At 37.4% G+C, this 19,134-nt stretch overlaps 2 protein-coding genes across 2 annotated transcripts in view; both read left to right on the top strand.

Moving 5' to 3' along the window:
- Window positions 1–7,903, top strand: part of LOC127963465 (uncharacterized) — a 42,350-nt gene extending 34,447 nt beyond the window's left edge. The window contains exons 2-3 of the mRNA XM_052563395.1: window positions 7,685–7,789; window positions 7,877–7,903. The gene's annotated coding sequence lies outside the window, so the exon portion shown is untranslated. The remainder of the gene's footprint in view (window positions 1–7,684; window positions 7,790–7,876) is intronic.
- On the top strand, window positions 4,208–11,233 carry LOC127964120 (tricarboxylate transport protein B, mitochondrial). Its single transcript, XM_052564282.1, has 8 exons — window positions 4,208–4,434; window positions 4,517–4,561; window positions 4,658–4,722; window positions 4,811–4,875; window positions 5,225–5,266; window positions 7,685–7,789; window positions 7,877–7,992; window positions 11,228–11,233. Exons 1-8 carry the CDS (start codon window positions 4,399–4,401, stop codon window positions 11,231–11,233), a joined length of 480 nt encoding a protein of 159 aa, XP_052420242.1. The 5' UTR covers window positions 4,208–4,398.
- The last annotated feature ends 7,901 nt before the right edge of the window (window positions 11,234–19,134 follow it).

Raw genomic sequence — 19,134 nt, 5'->3', positions numbered from 1 at the left:
GGATGACATACCACTTACAGAAGAAAGGCTTGCTGATGAGCTGCTGAATCTCCGGGTATGGTTTCATCTTGCTAATATAGTAATTAAGATATTTTGTTCTGTCATGTATAATAATTTTGTTGCCATTGTTCTTTTTGGCTAGACTGAGGAAATAAGGGCCCTATGTAAGGGGTGTGGAATAGATAATAAAGGATCTAAGATGGATTTAATCATCCGACTTAAAGAAAGGATGTCAAATAGAGTCACCTACAACAAGGTGTTTGAAAAAGTGTGGGGTGCATCTGGTAAGTTGAACTGTACAATTGTTAATTAGGGTGGCATAAAAATATTGATAAAACTTATTGTTTACATAACCATTTTGCTGTTTAAATTTCTTCAAATTTAGGTGAAGTGATTTTGTCGATTTTAAAATGTGATAGAAATGTATAGATACAAACTTATTGAGTATTCGTGGATTTTGAGTTGACATGTCTTTCACTTTAGGTGGCTGGGCTGTTATAACCTGCCCGTGTGGAGTTGTGTACTCTGTAAAATTTAATATCAGAGCAGAGAGCCCTCGCGATTATGCTGACCTCCTGCTTTCATGGAAACACGTACCAAATGTTACGGTGTACGACTACCCAAGGGGTCTGGCCTCCCATGCAAACCATCGTTCTGAAAAATTCTTTCATCCTTTTGAAGGTCGATTACTGCATCCATCGGAGGAAAATATCAAGAAGGCATCTGAAAATGAATTGGAAGTCAGTTTGCCATGGCTTAATCACCGAAAAGAACCAGCTGATCAAGATGGTCACCCTGTTACTGGTTCATGTGTACATTATCTTTTATGTGATGTGTTCCATCAAAATAATAGTAAGGATCTTAAGGATTCCTTGAGGAAGATTGGCTTGGTCCCGGAACTTGCAGGAAAGATAAACAGCCAGAGAGCAGAGCAACTCTTTTCAGAAATGAAGAAGAAGAACTACTTCCTAAACATGATGAAACCATCATCCCACATTTTCCTTGAAAGAAACATTTTGCACCATAAAAATGTTGCACGGAACAATAAGGTTGTGAAGCAGTTAAGAAAGCTTACTGACGAGAACACTGAATTACAGTTTGATGGGAATGGAAAGATCATTTTGGGTAATGTATTATCACTGTATATATGTTTATAGAGATATAAAGTGTATAGGTAGATATATAAATATATATAGATATATATGAATCTAAATGTATTTGCTTATGTGTTCTAGGTGCAGCCATGGCAGTGAGTCCTCAATCCTTCAAAACTATTGAGTCTGGAGTATACGGTCAAATTTCAGGTATGAAGGCACTGTTGTGGTAGGAAGATCAGTCATCTTTGAGTGTGTGTGTGTGTGTGTGTATATGTATTAGTAATAATCAATAATGCTGTCTTACATGGATGGCTTGCCTTTTTGGGGGACTTGAATTAACGTCATTGTAAAGCTGCAGTTATGTTAAAAATCACAGATTTGGAAAGAAAAACTTAACTGGGCGAAATGGTCATCCCTTTGGCATTTATCTGGACAACCTTTGTCTGGGTTTCAGTGACCTTAGACCAGCTCGCTATCTTGAAAAATCAGTGAAAATTTAAACGTTTTCACAAAAGGAATGCTGCCCAGTTACCAGGGGCCAGATTAGCACCAATAACGGGGGTATCTGAAAGTTTTTTTCTAATTTTGATCAGGGTTTGTTTTTCTTCAAATGTTTCTGTTTTTTTTTTTTAGTTATTTTTTTATATATTGAGCTTCAGAATATATCTAATTTATGAAATACATTTAAAAAATGGCCCCTTTACTCCTGTTAGGATAACTTCAAGTAGGACTAAGCAGTGACCTTAAAATTTTGGAAATTGTAGGTTTTGATCTTCACTATTCAATATTCAATATTATATGTATATGTGTATGCATAAATGTGTTTTTGTGAGAGTGAGGATGTATGTTTGTGTGTTTTAGGTGCAGCAATGGCTGTAAATCCTCAATCCTCCAACACTATTGATACTGCTGGAGTATGCAGTCAAATTTCAGGTATGAAGGCACTGTTGTGGTAGAAAAATATTTAGAAATATTTGATTGAGATGAGGTGGTAATTCATGTTGTTTTTCAATTATTTTTTTATTTTATTATTTTATAGCTGCTGTCCAGCCATCATGTGAAAAACATACATGTCACAGTGTGATTACAAGCCACAAGCCCTTCTGGGTAGTGGAGGACATGCTTCCAAATAAAGCAGCTTGGGGCAAACCATTACCAGAACATCTTCAGAAAATGGTAGTCATTTTGTTTGTGGCTACACTTAAAATATTAAAACATTATGATAGTTTATGCTTTTTACTTTTTTGTGTATATTTTTCAGGTTGCGTATGTTTTGGACCCAAACCGTGACCCGGAGGAACATATTGTTTCTGTGGGATCAACTGTGCTCTCGCGTTCCGATTTGTTGTCTTTAGGACTGTCAAGAGAAGTTGAAGCAACGGTAAAATACATTTTTATCAGAAAAATGAGATGGAAAAATATCAAAGGAACTCATTTTATTTGTTTTATTTAAAAATTATAGATTTTGAACTGTTGCCTAAGAATCGTAGAGCACATCGCTTTTAAAATGGTAAGGTAACAGTCTAAAAGATTTTATTGAAAATAGGATACATTTGTATTTATCTTATAATTGTTTCTTTGTTAAAGGATGTCAGTGTGTTTGTTGCTAATTCCTATGTGGTAGTGACCTGGCTTCCACCACATTATTGTTTCCCTGAGTTGTCCCTTCCGGTGAGTTCTGGAATGTTTTATCTTGTGAATGATTGTACTATCACTGCATATAAACAACATTATATTTCCTAGGCTCTGATATGTTTCTACATATTTTAGCCTAATGTCGGACAGACAGACCTTGTGGTTTTGCCAGCTTGGGTACCTGGCCACTGGCTACTGTGTGTAAGTAATAGAATTCATATGAGAACTAGGTTAACAGTATTGTAATTTTACCTTTATCCAATACTAAACAATTTTCAGTTGAATTGAGTTTAGTTGCACATTGGCATTAAATTACATAAACCATTACAGAGATCTTTGTGTAGAGCATTGCATGTGCGTTTTACAGATAATGAAACCAAAGACACGAGAAATTTATTTTCTCGACTCTATGCAACAAGCAGGATTTGGACCGTACATTGACACATTCAGGTTATAGAAATTTTCAGAATGTGTTCAGAGATTACAGTGGTTCTGGTTTAAACTGTAATCTTTTTTTATATTTTTTATTTGATTATTGTTCATGAACTTTTATTTTGTTCATTGAAAATTTCAGTGATTGCATTAGACATGTGCCGGTATTCGGTAATGCGATATATCACGGTAATGCGTATGCATGATATTGTTATCATGAGCACTTCTAAATACCTTGAAAAATTATATATTACAAATTGTTCAGAATTTGGAATGCATTTTAAGAATACAAGAATCGTATTTAAATAGCCATTCAGATTTGTGGATTTGCAATTGTGTTCAGCACAGCGCCAAATACTTAAATATTTACACTTAATAGGCTATTCATTTGCAAACTTTTTTTTTAATTATTATTTTAATATGTACTACAACATGCCCTAGAAATTGCTTGAAGTTTTTTTGATTCTTTATTGTTCATTCACACTTTACATTAGGGCTTCATTAGTTAACATTGGTTAATTCTTTAGTTAAAACAAACTGCCAAATAAAAATTATTCTGAACATTCATTATTATTCCAATATTTAATAACGTTGTTAAAATCAAAAGTTGCAACTGTATTTAATGACCTAACATGAACTAATACTTGTATTTTTTTAACAAAGATTAGTAGCTATTGGACATTGTGAATGTTAATGCATTAACTAAGGTTAACTAATGAGGTCTTATTGTAAAGTGATACCTATTGGTCTTTAATCTGTGTAAAACTTGTTTAAATGTTCAGTTATTTTTGTTATAAGAAAAAAGTTTTTAAACCTGTTATACTGTATTATGACCATTTCTATTATTATTATATATATCATATTATTATGAAATTTCAACATGAAAATTAGATACCGGCATATCCCTAATGTGCATTCGGTTATGTATCAACAAACCACAGATTACATTGTTTACAAATGAGATATAAATAGGTTAATTGACATTTAGGACTATATCCCTAAAATGTTGGACATCCTTTTTTCTTTACAGGAGCATTGCAAAACTAATCGACAGCAGAGAGTGGACGGAGAAAACTGCCAATACATTTGAAGTGAAACGTTTTATTTAAATGCAAACAAAAGTCTATTTCATTACATAAATTATAACATTTACAATAATTGATATGATAGTAATCTGTGAAGCTAAAAGTATGTGCTTGTTTTAATCCAAACCTTACAGGGAATCCCGAAGCAGATGGGTGGGAGCAACTGTGGGATTTACATACTGATGGTAAGTTACATTTGAATAGTTATTGTTAATAATTGTAAGTTTATAACCTGCTTATTTTATTGTTCTTTGTGGATTCTAACAGTACACTCTGTACATGGCTTTGGGTCTTGGATTTGATTTTACAGAGGTATGTAATTACATTTTCAAGTTATTTGAACAGACATACATGATTATTGTGTTTATAATAATATTATTATTATTATCTTATTTTTATTTTTTTCAGGATGACATGCCTCTGATCAGGAGGTGGTGGTGTGCTGTTCTCCTGGACAACTTCACTCCACAAATGTATGTAGCTGTTTGAATGTTGCTACATGAAACATTACTCTGTACTATATCTAGCAATATACCTACCTCTTGACATTTGTTCTTTTAGCGCTCAACCACAAGGAGCTTCACCATTCAAAAGGCAATGTCTTCAGGCAGAGTCCAGCGAACCAGGTTATTTGTGCACATACATTCATTAAGAACTAATAATTACATGTGTGTACATGCAGATGTGTTTTTTTTCTAGTTGTTACAGCTACATAGTTGTTCAGATATGAAATTGAAGGGATTATGTACAAGTACCATATTGGTTAGCATTGCGGATCATTTCATATATAGCTATCAGTTAACATCAGCATCAAATATCGATATTTCCTACTGACACAGTACAGCAAAAGATATAAATAATTGGCTTAGAACCATTTTGAAAATACTAACATGCCTAAGACTTATGCAAAGTACTGTATATATTAATTTTATTAGTATTATAAAAGAATATTATTCTTTTTTTTTTCTTATTCAGAGTACGCAGTTGTGACAATCTGTCAGGTTTGTTTAAACTATGGTTGTCTGTAGTCAGTGTTTATATAATTTTTTATAACTTTTATATACAAGTATAAATATATGTTTTTGTTTTAACAGCTTCCCCTGGAAATCCTTTCCAAAATCCTTCTTGAAGTTATATTGTCAACGGGTGACACTGCATATTTGAGACTTTCGCTAGTGTGCAGATGTTTTAGGGATGTGGTCACTCGGGAAGTTTTTCAGAAAGCGGCACACTATGCTTGGCTAGACAGTAAGATTTTTTTTTTTCGCCCTGTTCAATGCACATTCTCCAATTGAATTTTATAGTATGAGGCAGTTAAAAAATTTTTTATTTCTCTTTCCTGTATTTTTTCTTTACACTCTAAGGTGTAGTCAACTGGAAGAATTTCTCTCCCGTCTACCGGAACAAGTTCCGTCAGATGTACATCATAAGGGAATGCTTGCAGTGCAGAGACCTTTTCAAGTCATACCATCCAGGGTACAGGGGAAGAGGCCGACGTGGTGAACTTCTGGGCTTTTACTCGGATGTTTGTACAGGATTTTGCTCCCAGGACTGTTTTTTGGCTGCAGGAAACACATTGGAGTTTTAAGTTCATAGAAGGGGAAGAGAGAATGAACTGCGATCAACTGGATTTGATGTCTTGATTGATGTCATTTAAAATTAAACTTTGCAGCTTGTAGTGTTTTAATAAAAAAGCTATGGCAAACACTTGCATGAGAACAGGTTTCAGTCATTTGCATCTGTCTATCGTGGTTTCTCATATTTGATGGTAACATCATTTGCTATGTATTGATTTAAGCAGGCATGAAGTCCATCTAATTAATTAATTCTTAATTTATTTGTGACCAGTGCAATTTTTAAATTTTCAATCATTTTAAAAAGTGTTTAAAGGGGTGATTAAATGTATTATGTTTGTGTAGACGTGGGTAACTACATAAATTCAGGATTAATGAGGTTTTCAGTAGTGCAGTTTTTGGGCTGAAGTTCTTTAGAGCCTATAGTTCCTTCCTTCCCAACTCGTAACCATGGTTTTATTGTACAAATATTTGATTACATGTTTTGTAACCATACATATACCATAGTTAAGTATAGTTTTTGTAGCAAAACCATGGTTAATTTTCGTATGGGCTAATGGAATGTTTACTATATTGGTGGCGTTCAGAGACTGGTGACAGTTTGACACACACACACGTTTGTTTTTGTGAAAAGTGGGGAAATCCCATAGGCGTAATGGTTTTTATACTGTAGAAACTGTATATTCTATCGCCCTTTACCAACCCTACCCCTAAACCTAACCCTCACAGGAAACTTTGTGCATTTTTACTTTCTCAAAAAACCTCATTCTGTATGATTTATAAGCGTTTTGAAAAATGGGGACATGGGTTATGTCCTCATAAGTCACCCTCTCCTTGTAATACCTGTGTCATACCCATGCCATTATACAAAGTTGTGTCCTGATATGTCACAAAAACATGCCCACACACACACATATATATATATATATATATATATATATCACTGTACATCTACGTAACCACACTTCGCATTATATGGCCGTGTACCAGCGAGTAATGCAGAGGTACGTTAGTGTCTGATAACAGCCGTTGAGGGATTTCTTGTAAATTAGACAATTTATACAAATTCTGTTCGTCGTAATCCACCACTTTTTGTATTTTTACTTTCATTGAATGTTGTTGAAACGCATCAATAAACGCAAACACGCATAATTTATAATCGCTTTTCAATTTATATTAAATGTTTATTTATCCTAATGTCTACTTCCGCATTCCAAGCCTGCTCACAGCATTCTAATTATCTATACCAATAAGCTGTAAAAGCGTCACACATCTCTACACCAATAAGATCATCTTAATCATAAACCAATAACCGTTTAGGTGGGCGGGGCACGTGTCGCCCCGCCCCATCGTCCAGACTGCACTCTGGGATACTTGAATATTTCTGGGACCTGGCAACCCTGAGCCCAACAGTCAAGCAGCCCGTGAATCATTTGAGTCAGATCGGGACTTCAGAGCGGGCCCGCGAATCATTTGAGTCGAGTCAGATCGGCACTTCAGAGCGGGCCCACGAATCATTTGAGTCATTTGAGTCAGATCGCGACTTCAGAGCGGGTCCGCGAATCATTTGAGTTATTTGAGTCAGATCGCGACTTCGGAGCGGGCCCGCGAATCATTTGAGTCGAGTCAGATCGGGACTTCAGAGCGGGACCGCGAATCATTTCATCGTTTTATTATTTGCATCCTTTGTTTTTGTTTTTTTTTTTTTGTTTTTTTTCGGAAACAATATAAAATGTTTGTTCATCTCATATTCGTCACTCTTGGTGTAAATTGCAATTCACTGAAAAGAGTTTAAAGTGCATATGATGGGATGTATATAATGTGTGTTTGTAGTAAGTGATGCTCTGAATATGTCTCTCAGGAATCAGAGGGACGTATCAAGGCCTCACAGCGACCGTCCTCAAACAGGGATCCAATCAGGCGATCCGGTTCTTCGTCATGACCTCTCTGAGGAACTGGTACAAGGGTGAGAGTCTGCAGCATCACACTGAATATAAAACACTCAGAAAGAGCCTCATCTGATCACATTGGGTGTTTTCTGGATGTGTTTTAGGTGACAATCCCAACAAATCCATCAACCCCGTCATCAGCGGAGCGTTCGGTGCGATCGCAGGAGCGGCGAGTGTGTTTGGAAACACGCCGCTGGACGTCATCAAGACCAGAATGCAGGTGCACAGATCAGTTATCAAGATTATTATTCACATTTATTTAAAATGTATTCAGAATTTGATTTATAAAGCACTAAAAAAATAAGAAAGTGCTGTATAAAATAAATAAAAAAATACAGGAAAACACAATATTAGAAGAAACAAGAAAACAAATCAATATCATATTAGAAATCTAAATAAAATTAGCAGCTCTTGATATTTATGGTTTCTTGCCCCAAATTTCAGTCCTTTTTTTTCAATCAGCTGAGATTGTAGCACTATGTTGGTAATTAACTTGCTATTATAAAACAAAAAGGTTTTTAAGGTGAAGTGTGTACTAGAGTACTTCTGTTGGAGAAGTAATGAAAATGTGTTTTTTTAGGGTTTGGAAGCTCATAAATATAAAAACACAATGGATTGTGCCCTGAAGATCATGCAGCATGAAGGACCAGCGGCGTAAGTGTGTGTGTGTGTGTGTGTGTGTGTGTAATGACATGGGTATGACACAGGTATTACAAGGAGAGGGTGACTTATGAGGACATAACCCATGTCCCCATTTTTCAAAACACTTATAAATCATACAGGATGAGTTTTTTTGAGAAAGTAAAAATGCACAAATATTCCTGTGAGGGTTAGGGTTAGGTGTAGGGTTGGTAAAGGGCCATAGAATATACAGTTTGTACAGTATAAAAACCATTACACCTATGGGATGTCCCCACTTTTCACCAAAACAAACATGTGTGTGTGTGTGTGTGAGAGAGAGAAATAGTGTCATCTATCCAGGCACATGCACAGGTAGGGCTCAACCTGTGCAGAGCACATGCCCTTTTTGCCCTTACACTCCGAAGTGCCCTTTTTTTGGTAGTGTTTTTTTTTTTTTTTTTTTTTTTAATCAATGCTATTGGTCACCCTTTACATCTGTCTGTCTGTTTTACAAATATTTAGCAAATGAAAGTTCTTAAAACGAGCTTGTGTAAATCTTATTCGATCCTCAAGCTGTCAGTAAGCTGATAACTCCGCCCCCTCTATATTCATTGAATCAACTGAAGTTCCACAGCAGCCGCACAGTAGACAACAGCGGAGCTGAACAAAGTTTTGCGAAGGGTAAATAAATATCTTGTTGTTTGAATAAGTACTACTAAACACTACGTCTATAAAGGCTCATATTTTATTTATTTGATGTCTGACTGACTCACTGACTGAGACATGTGGGACGTCGCCTGAGAGAGAGAGAGAGAGAGAGAGAGAGAGGGCTAGCATTTTGCCATCTAGTCATAGCCATAGCCAACATTTAAATAGCCTGTGCAGATAGTAGCATTTCATCTTTTATAAAATGCGATTTAGGCCAAATGCATTTTACCACAGGAAAAACTGAGCGCTCCGTCTATATAGCTAACGTTACAAAAACTAGTTTGTAACCTGTAGATGAAAATGTAATGTGATGCCGGTGTTCTGTCGATTTGTCATACGCTGTCAGATTTTCGGTGTAGTAGCAGTCGATTCTGTTCCCCTCGGAATGTCTGTTCCCCTTAACGCAAACATACTACAATTGTTGCGTAGTTGCCGAGTTACTATACGTACGATCAGAACTAGCGTGCGCAAGAAGCGTGACTGGATGTACGGCAAGTCAAATAGTTCAAAATACCGTCCTAAATCTTAAACTTGAAAATAAATTTAGGACGAGAGGTTTTTCAACTTGAAATGTAAAAATATAAGACAAAAATAACGGAACAACTGCAAGATGAATAATATTAAAAAAGAACATAAACGGGAGTGTGAGAATCATTTTACTATGCTGCAGTGTAGCAAGAAATTTGTCCTTTTTTGCATTCCTTAAATCCAGGTGTGTTTGGTGTATTTGCATGTGGGAATGTTGCCAAATCCGCGGAATTTAAGCTACTTTGGGAAAATGTTTGATTAACTATTTGGTTGGGTTTATTACACGGACCTGGCAACCCGAGGGGAAACAGACATTCCGAGGGGAACAGAATCGACTGCTGCAGCGGCAGGCGCCGTCGCCGTTTTAATTACGGGCAAAAAAAATTCACGTTTGCACACATTCACTGGTCAAAAACTATATATTGATAAGTAATACAACACCATATAATTTGTTTTTACTATCGAAAAATCGTAACAGGTGCGCCCCCGCGCTGTTTCGTACCTCGTCACCTTGATAAGATATATTTCTAAGAAATTTTCTTCTTTGATTTATGATTGCTGATACACTTAATTTATTAACATTTAGGCTAATCATGTTATGGTATACTCTCCGCTCGTCCTGACATGTATAAAATGTAGTAAAACATGGTTTACGACAGTAATGTAGTAGTAGTAACTAAAAATTTTTTACAGAAGATCTCTGTGAAATCTTTATATTTTATCATGCAGAATGTAATTCATGATTCATCCCAAAGCTTCATTTATTTGATCCAAAATACAGCAAAAACAGTAATATTGTGTAATATTTTTTACAATTTTAAATAACTGTTTTCTATTTGAATATATTTTCAAATGTAATTTATTTTTCTGATCAAAGCTGAATTTTCATCATGATTATTCCAGTTCAGTACTCTTCAGTGTCACGTGATCCTTCAGAAATGTTTTTCACTGCAACTGTACTTTTCACACTATTTTTATTTATTTTTTCATTGCTGACTTATTTTAGGGAAAGTGTAGTTAATAAGAGACCTTCAAGAGACCAACATCCCTGGTCCACCAAAGTATCAAATTTTTGCCAGGTAGGCTGATACATGTTGTATATGTTATAGTAATGGTATGGCTATAGTTTCTTATAATCTGGAATTGAGTTGTACCGTAGTGTTGGACATAATTACTTAAATTATATTTCAAAAAAGTTTGTCAAAAATACTTGACTCATTGCTCACCTTCCCCTCTTCTCAATGTCATTCATAATCATGTTAACCAAATAATACAAATTAGCTTATAAAACCAAACAGAATAGCTAAAAAAGAGAATATATATATAATTGATATAAAAAAAGGGAGGGTGTGCCCTTTTTCGGTTTCAGCACATGCCCCTCAAAAGGTCTGTGCACGGCCCTGCATCTATCTATCGTTTCTTGATCCTAATTAAATGTACAGTGCTGCTGCTGGCCGCTAGAGGGCAGAATCTGCATTGACAGATCTGTGTGTGTGTGTGTGTGTGTGTGTGTGTGTGTTTGGGGCCTTTAGAAATACTCTTTGGGATTGTTTGTGCCATATCCTGTGATGTGTATGTTCTTGGCCTTTTCTTTGTAGATCTAGACTGAAGGCTTCTTAGACTAAATGCTAATGTGCTAATAAAATTATTTTACATTGACAGTTAAATTTGTGATATTGTGTTAAAAAGTTCCCAAAATGTTATTTTATTTTAAAGTTTGTGTAAAACAAGGTCTGATTTTGTACAAGATAAACAAATCTCACAAATTACTTCATTTATCTACACTTACATTAAAAACATTTTTTTTCAAGAAATTAATACTTTTATTAAGCAAGGATGCATTCAATTGATCAAAAGTGACAAAAAAAATAGTTTTACAAAATAATTATATTTCGAATAAAAGGTGTTGTTCTGAACTTTCTATTCATCTGTGAATCCTGAAAAATTTTATGCATCACAGTTTCCACAAAAATATAAACGGTTTTCTACATTGGTAATAATCAATGTTTTATTGAGTAGCAAATCAGCATCAAGGTTATTAAATAAATAACTAATAAGTAATAAGTAAGCATCACGAGCGGCCTCATTTGAGTCAGATCGAGACTTCAGAGCGGGTCCGCGAATCATTTGAGTCGAGTCAGATCGGGACTTCAGAGCGGGACCGCGAATCATTTGAGTCGAGTCAGATCGGGACTTCAGAACGGGACCGCGAATCATTTGAGTCGAGCCAGGTCGGGACTTCAGAGTGGGTCCGCGAATCATTTGAGTCATTGGAGTCAGATCGGGACTTCAGAGCGGGTCCGCGAATCATTTGAGTCGAGTCAGATCGGGACTTCAGAGCGGGACCGCGAATCATTTGAGTCGAGTCAGATCGGGACTTCAGAGCGGGACCGCGAATCATTTGAGTCGAGTCAGATCGGGACTTCAGAGCGGGACCGCGAATCATTTGAGTCGAGTCAGATCGGGACTTCAGAACGGGACCGCGAATCATTTGAGTCGAGCCAGGTCGGGACTTCAGAGTGGGTCCGCGAATCATTTGAGTCATTGGAGTCAGATCGGGAGTTCAGAGCGGGTCCGCGAATCATTTGAGTCGAGTCAGATCGGGACTTCAGAGCGGGACCGCGAATCATTTGAGTCATTGGAGTCAGATCGGGACTTCAGAGCGGGTCCGCGAATCATTTGAGTCGAGTCAGATCGGGACTTCAGAGCGGGACCGCGAATCATTTGAGTCGAGTCAGATCGGGACTTCAGAGCGGGACCGCGAATCATTTGAGTCGAGTCAGATCGGGACTTCAGAGCGGGACCGCGAATCATTTGAGTCGAGTCAGATCGGGACTTCAGAGCGGGACCGCGAATCATTTGAGTCGAGTCAGATCGGGACTTCAGAGCCGGTACGCGAATCTTTTGGATCAGATCAGATCTTCATTTGGTCCTTCGAATTTGGTCCAAATTAAGCTCAAAAAGCGACATTTAACGTCTTTTTTTTTTAAAAAAACCTAATTTAGCCCAAAAATAAATGTAGATGGGCTTTAGTCCAAATTTAGCAAAAAAACATTTTATTTTGCACCACAAAGCCATTAACATAAACTAGTGAGCTAATATTATAAGACGTCATGTCTGAAGCACTGTTAAATATATTGAAATTAGGGGTGTAACGATACGCGTATTCGTATTGAACCGTTCGGTACGACGCTTTCGGTTCGGTACGCGGTACGCATTATGTATACCGAACGGTTCGTTGGAGTAATTAATTATATTTGAAAAAAAAAAAAAAGAGAGAGAGAGAAATATAATGATATGCGTTCAACAAGGTAGCCCAATAACCCAAACAACGTAACAGGCAACGCCCCTGACACTCCCGAAGAAGAAAAAAACACCATCTTATATGTTTATGTTAGGCTACTCAGCAGGCGCTCGCTCACTCAGTACGCGCTGAAGGCTCGTTGCAAAATAGCCAATGCGTTTAACAGACTAGAAATGAGAAGATCCCCCAATAACCAATAGGTCTGGTGTTTGGGTGCACTTTGGATTCCCTTTAAGCTATAATGGTGATGACAAGAGAGTGGTGGATAAAAAAACAACGGTATGTCGCATCTGCAACATGACAGGGTACACCAGCGGGAATACAAAAAAAAAAAAAAAAAACACCAGCGGGAATATCTGGGATATATGCGTCAGTACTATCTGGGAAAAGACGAAAAAAAGGAGAAACATGCACGCAGCAAACTATCCCTGCAGCATTTAGAAACTATAGCTTACAGGGAATCCAACCCAAACACCAGACCTGTTGGTTATTTTAGGATCTTATATTTCTGGTCTGTTAAAGGCATTCGACATTTTGCAACGAGCCTTCAGCGCGTGCTGAGTGAGCGAGCGCCTTAGGGGCCGTTCACATATCGTGCCTAAAAACGCATGGAAAACGCTAAGCGCGTCTTTCTCCTCCTTTCCAAAGCGCTTGGGCAGAAGCGCTCATGAGGCGTCTGTCTTTGCTAAGCAACAATGACGTGCTCTCTCCATGAGACGCGGAAATTTCAGCGAAGGATAAATGGATTTGCAGCTCTAAAAATCGCTTGCAGTAGCTCTGCTACTAAATTTATTTCAAAATTGCAATCCATATACAACTATGATCAGCTGATCCTTCATCTTGGCTGAGCTCTCAACGTTGTTACGGGAAAGGATGAAGCTGATTGGTTAGTTCTTGTCACATGACCCGCGGTGCGCTTGCGGCACTCTGAAAAGTTGAGATGTTTTTACATTTTGCTGTATCTAAAACGTATCGAACCGAACCGAACCGAACCGTGACATCAGTGTATCGTATCGAACCGAACCGTGAATTTTGTGAACCGTTACACCCCTAATTGAAATATATTTTGAAAACACTTGATGGTCACGCGCTGAACTGGAGCAGAGGACGTCACCATGGAAACGGGGCTCAGCCCAACTGTCAAGCAGCTGAACGGAAGCTGTCTCTCATGGTTGTTTTCTCTCATTTCAGGTAAGTTTAATCCCTAATTACAACAATGTTACATAAAAGGGTCCCTGAAACTTTCTTTCATGTAAATGACACGCTTTTGTTGAAAATGTACTTTATAGAAATGGGCAGTGTCTTCAGAAAAAGTCCGTTAGCACCGTAATGCTAACTACAAGAGTAACTTTATATGCATCTTTCACAATATATTTCGCCTACATCAGCATGAATCTGTAATTTTCTTATATATGTGTGTGTTTACATAATATTTTCATAATATGTGTGTGTGTTTGTTTGCCTGTTAGTTATTTTGATGTCCACACTGTAAGAGTATTACTCGTTTAGTAAACCTAAAACTTTAAGTTCTGTTATTTTTCTTTTAATTTGTTTGTATAATCTGTAAATTATTTTTCTTTTCTGCATTTCACCTCTGCTATTGTTTATTTCTAATAAACCTGGCATTGTATAATAAATATTGTTGGCTTTGACAGATTGTTTATGTTCTAGATTCTTCCATGCTGATGGCCGTGCATGTATCCAGCTGAAGAACATTTTTAGACATTATGAAACATATGACTAATAAGTAATACCTCAAACATACACTACCATTCAAACGTTTAAGGGTCAGATTTATCATGTATTTAAAATAAATATTTTATACTCACCACTGCTGCATTTATTTTATTAAAATACAGTAAAATAGAAACATTGTGAAATTACTAGGGGTGACCCGACTAAGGTTTTTCATAGTCGAAGCTGAATTTTAAAATCTTGGTGATATTCGACTGATAGTCTAATCATATGTTTAGGGGCAGAATACACTGAGTCAAGTCAGACATTCGACAGTCATAATTACTGATCTTAACACACAGGTAAAATGTGTAATGAACACCTCGCAGATACAAACGGGGTAAATAATAGTTCATTATTGATAGATCTTTTCTATTTCAGAGACTGAAAATCATTGATTAAAACACAAGGTAATTGTAACTTATTAGAAGAGGAATAATAAGAAGAAAAGAAAATGCATGTGTGACTTAATATTGCTTATTTTGCAGTGTGTTGAAAGTGCTTTATTCTCTTCTTTGTGCATTTTCAGATGTTTTGCATATTTATGGAACAAATTATTTGTGTAATAAATCAATTTAACAAAATCAAATTAACGTTGTGTAACTTTTTAACATTATAATATTGGTTGTCTTCTCTTTTTTCAGAATTAAGCTCCAACCCCAGTTAAACAGATCTGAGCAGCTGATCAAGGATCAGCAGAAACTCTGCAGAACGGTGCTCCTCCAGCCCAGGACTGGACACCAGTGTTGTAAGTCATTCTGCCTCTTTATAGTTCATGTTCAGAACATATTGCAGGAGATCTCAACATTGTCTCTCAAGGTCCACTTACATGCAGAGTTTTGCACCAACCTAGTGCAACCTTGTGTACACAATATATTCACAACTTGGCAAACTGTGAAGCTGATTGAGACGTAAACTCTGCATGACAGTGGACCTTAAGCCAAGCATAGGTCTCTGCAGGAAAGTAATGGGAGTTACCAGATCAGGGTGTTTTTAGATCATGATACCTGATTGGCTGACGTAGTGACGGTAGGTTTAGGGGTGGGGTTAGGTAAGGGGGATCATTTTGATTGCATGATTTAGAAACATCCAGCAGTTTGAAAACACACACTAAATCATAAACGCCCACTTTTACTCTGCAGAGACCCAAGTCTCACCTTAAGGGCCAGAGTTGACAACCCCTGATATACTAATTAGTTAATAATCCCTCATGAAGAATGAGTACACTTTAATTTGTACATTTTGGACAAGGACAACCATTGTTTTTGTATTATTAATTTACATTTTAGTTACTGTTTTCTTTCTCACTTTAGATGTTGGAGAAAAAACAGTGAGGCTAAAGCATTCAAAGTGGAAACATCTGCCGTGGCTCATTAATCCAGAATTGGGATGGAGGAAGGAGCAGAAGAAGCAGAAGATCAGAGATCAGGCAGAGATCTACTGGTGCCCCTGTGGGAAACCCTTTACCTAATGTGTTAGTTAAACCAAAGATTTTCATCACTCACCTTTACGTTGTTCCAAGCCAGACTTTTGTTCATCTTTGAAACATAAATGCAGCACTTTTTAATGAAATCTGAGAATTTTTTTTTAATATAAAATAATGCATTCACACAAGCACCATGATGCATCAGTGTTGCATTGGCGTGAGAGCTGGCGCTTTTGGTGCTTTTGAGAAAATCCATTGGGGATTCCTAATTTCTGATTAGATTTTTTTTGCTGTTGTTGTTGTTTTTTGCGTACACAAGGCATCTGTTAAAAAATATCTTAATTTGTGTTCTGCACAAAAGGGTGTTATGGCTTTGGGGTAACATGAGGGTAAGAAATTAATGACAGAATTTAAATTTTTGGTTGTTCTAATGTGGTTATAATTGTTCATAGTTTATTGTCTTGAAAAATTATATTTATACAGAAAGTTCGATTAATTTGATAAGTTTATAGTAAAGACTTTTAAATTGATATAAAAAATCAAAATAAATACTACTCTTTTGCAAGGTCTATTAAAAAAAATACTGATCTAATGGTTTCCACAAAATATTGGGCAGCACAACTGTTTTAAACATTGATAATAATCAGAAATGTTTCTTGAGCAGCAAATCATATATTAAAATGATTTCTGAAGATCATGTAACACTGAAGACTGGAGTAATTGTGTTTAAAATTCAGTTTACAGTCATAAATTACATTTTACACTGCATTCACATAGAAAACAATTATTTCTGTAGTTATATTTCACAATATTACTGTTTTTACGGTCTGTTTAATCAAAGGAGGCTTAAGATGTGATCAAGAATTTACATGAAAGATGTAATGTGTAAATAAATGTGTCAATATACCGTGAATTGTCTCATTTTCACTAATTAGGAATATGAAAAATAATTCACAGTTGTTATTAGGTCTGAAAAGACGTCTTTTCAACTTTAACTTTACAACAATATTTAGACGTAATTTGGACGTCTTTTTATAGAAGTCTTTTCGACGACCTGAAAAAGACGTCGTTTCACCTGTCACTTTTCAACGAGTTTATGCTGGGTCATATCGGGACTTCAGAGCGGGTTCGCGAATCATTTGAGTCAATTTGATTCAGATCGGGACTTCAGAGCGGGTCCGGACAATTCAATTGAGTCATTTGAGTCAGATCGGGACTTCAGAGCGGGACCGCGAATCATTTGAGTCAATTTGAGTCAGATCGCGACTTCAGAGCGAGTCCGCGAATCATTTGAGTCAGATCGCGACTTCAGAGCGGGTCCGCGAATCATTTGAGTCAGATCGCGACTTCAGAGCGGGACCGCGAATCATTTGAGTCATTTGAGCCAGATTGCGACTTCAGAGCGGGTCCGCGAATCATTTGAGTCATTTGAGTCAGATTGCGACGTCAGAGCGGGTCCGCGAATCATTTGAGTCGAGTCAGATCGCGACTTCAGAGCGGGACCGCGAATCATTTGAGTCATTTGAGCCAGATTGCGACTTCAGAGCGGGACCGCGAATCATTTGAGTCATTTGAGCCAGATTGCGACTTCAGAGCGGGTCCGCGAATCATTTGAGTCATTTGAGTCAGATCGCGACGTCAGAGCGGGTCCGCGAATCATTTGAGTCGAGTCAGATCGCGACTTCAGAGCGGGACCGCGAATCATTTGAGTCATTTGAGCCAGATTGCGACTTCAGAGCGGGTCCGCGAATCATTTGTGTCATTTGAGTCAGATCGCGACTTCAGAGCGGGACCGCGAATCATTTGAGTCAGATCGCGACTTCAGAGCGAGTCCGCGAATCATTTGAGTCAGATCGGGACTTCAGAGCGGGACCGCGAATCATTTGAGTCATTTGAGCCAGATTGCGACTTCAGAGCGGGTCCGCGAATCATTTGAGTCATTTGAGTCAGATTGCGACGTCAGAGCGGGTCCGCGAATCATTTGAGTCGAGTCAGATCGCGACTTCAGAGCGGGACCGCGAATCATTTGAGTCATTTGAGCCAGATTGCGACTTCAGAGCGGGTCCGCGAATCATTTGTGTCATTTGAGTCAGATCGCGACTTCAGAGCGGGACCGCGAATCATTTGAGTCAGATCGCGACTTCAGAGCGGGTCCGCGAATCATTTGAGTCGAGTCAGATCGGGACTTCGGAGCGGGTCCGCGAATCATTTGAGTCGAGTCAGATCGAGACTTCAGAGCGGGACCGCGAATCATTTGAGTCATTTGAGTCAGATCGTAACTTCAGAGCGGGTCCGCGAATCATTTGAGTCATTTGAGTCAGATCAGGACTAAAGAAGCGGGTCCGCGAATCATTTGAGTCAGATCGTAACTTCAGAGCGGGTCCGCGAATCATTTGAGTCATTTGAGTCAGATCAGGACTAAAGAAGCGGGTCCGCGAATCATTTGAACAAATCAATATCATATTAGAAATCTAAATAAAATTAGCAGCTCTTGATATTTATGGTTTCTTGCCCCAAATTTCAGTCCTTTTTTGTCAATCAGCTGAGATTGTAGCACTATGTTGGTAATTAACTTGCTATTATAAAATAAAAAGGTTTTTAAGGTGAAGTGTGTACTAGAGTACTTCTGTTGGAAAAGAAGTTTTAATGAAAATGTGTTTTTTTAGGGTTTGGAAGCTCATAAATATAAAAACACAATGGATTGTGCCCTGAAGATCATGCAGCATGAAGGACCAGCGGCGTAAGTGTGTGTGTGTGTGTGTGTGTGTCTGTGTGTGTGTAATGACATGGGTATGACACAGGTATTACAAGGAGAGGGTGACATATGAGGACATTACCCATGTACCCATTTTTCAAAACGCTTATAAATCATACAGAATGAATTTTTTTTTTTGAGAAAGTAAAAATGCACAAAGTTTCCTGTGAGGGTTAGGGTTAGGTGTAGGGTTGGTGAAGGGCCATATAATATACAGTTTCTACATTATAAAAACCATTACACCTATGGGATGTCCCCACTTTTCACAAAAACAAACATGTGTGTG

Source organism: Carassius gibelio, chromosome B8, assembly GCF_023724105.1.
Source record: "Carassius gibelio isolate Cgi1373 ecotype wild population from Czech Republic chromosome B8, carGib1.2-hapl.c, whole genome shotgun sequence".
In the NCBI taxonomy this organism is placed as follows: Eukaryota; Metazoa; Chordata; class Actinopteri; order Cypriniformes; family Cyprinidae; genus Carassius; species Carassius gibelio.
This window is presented reverse-complemented; position numbering and strand designations above follow the sequence as displayed.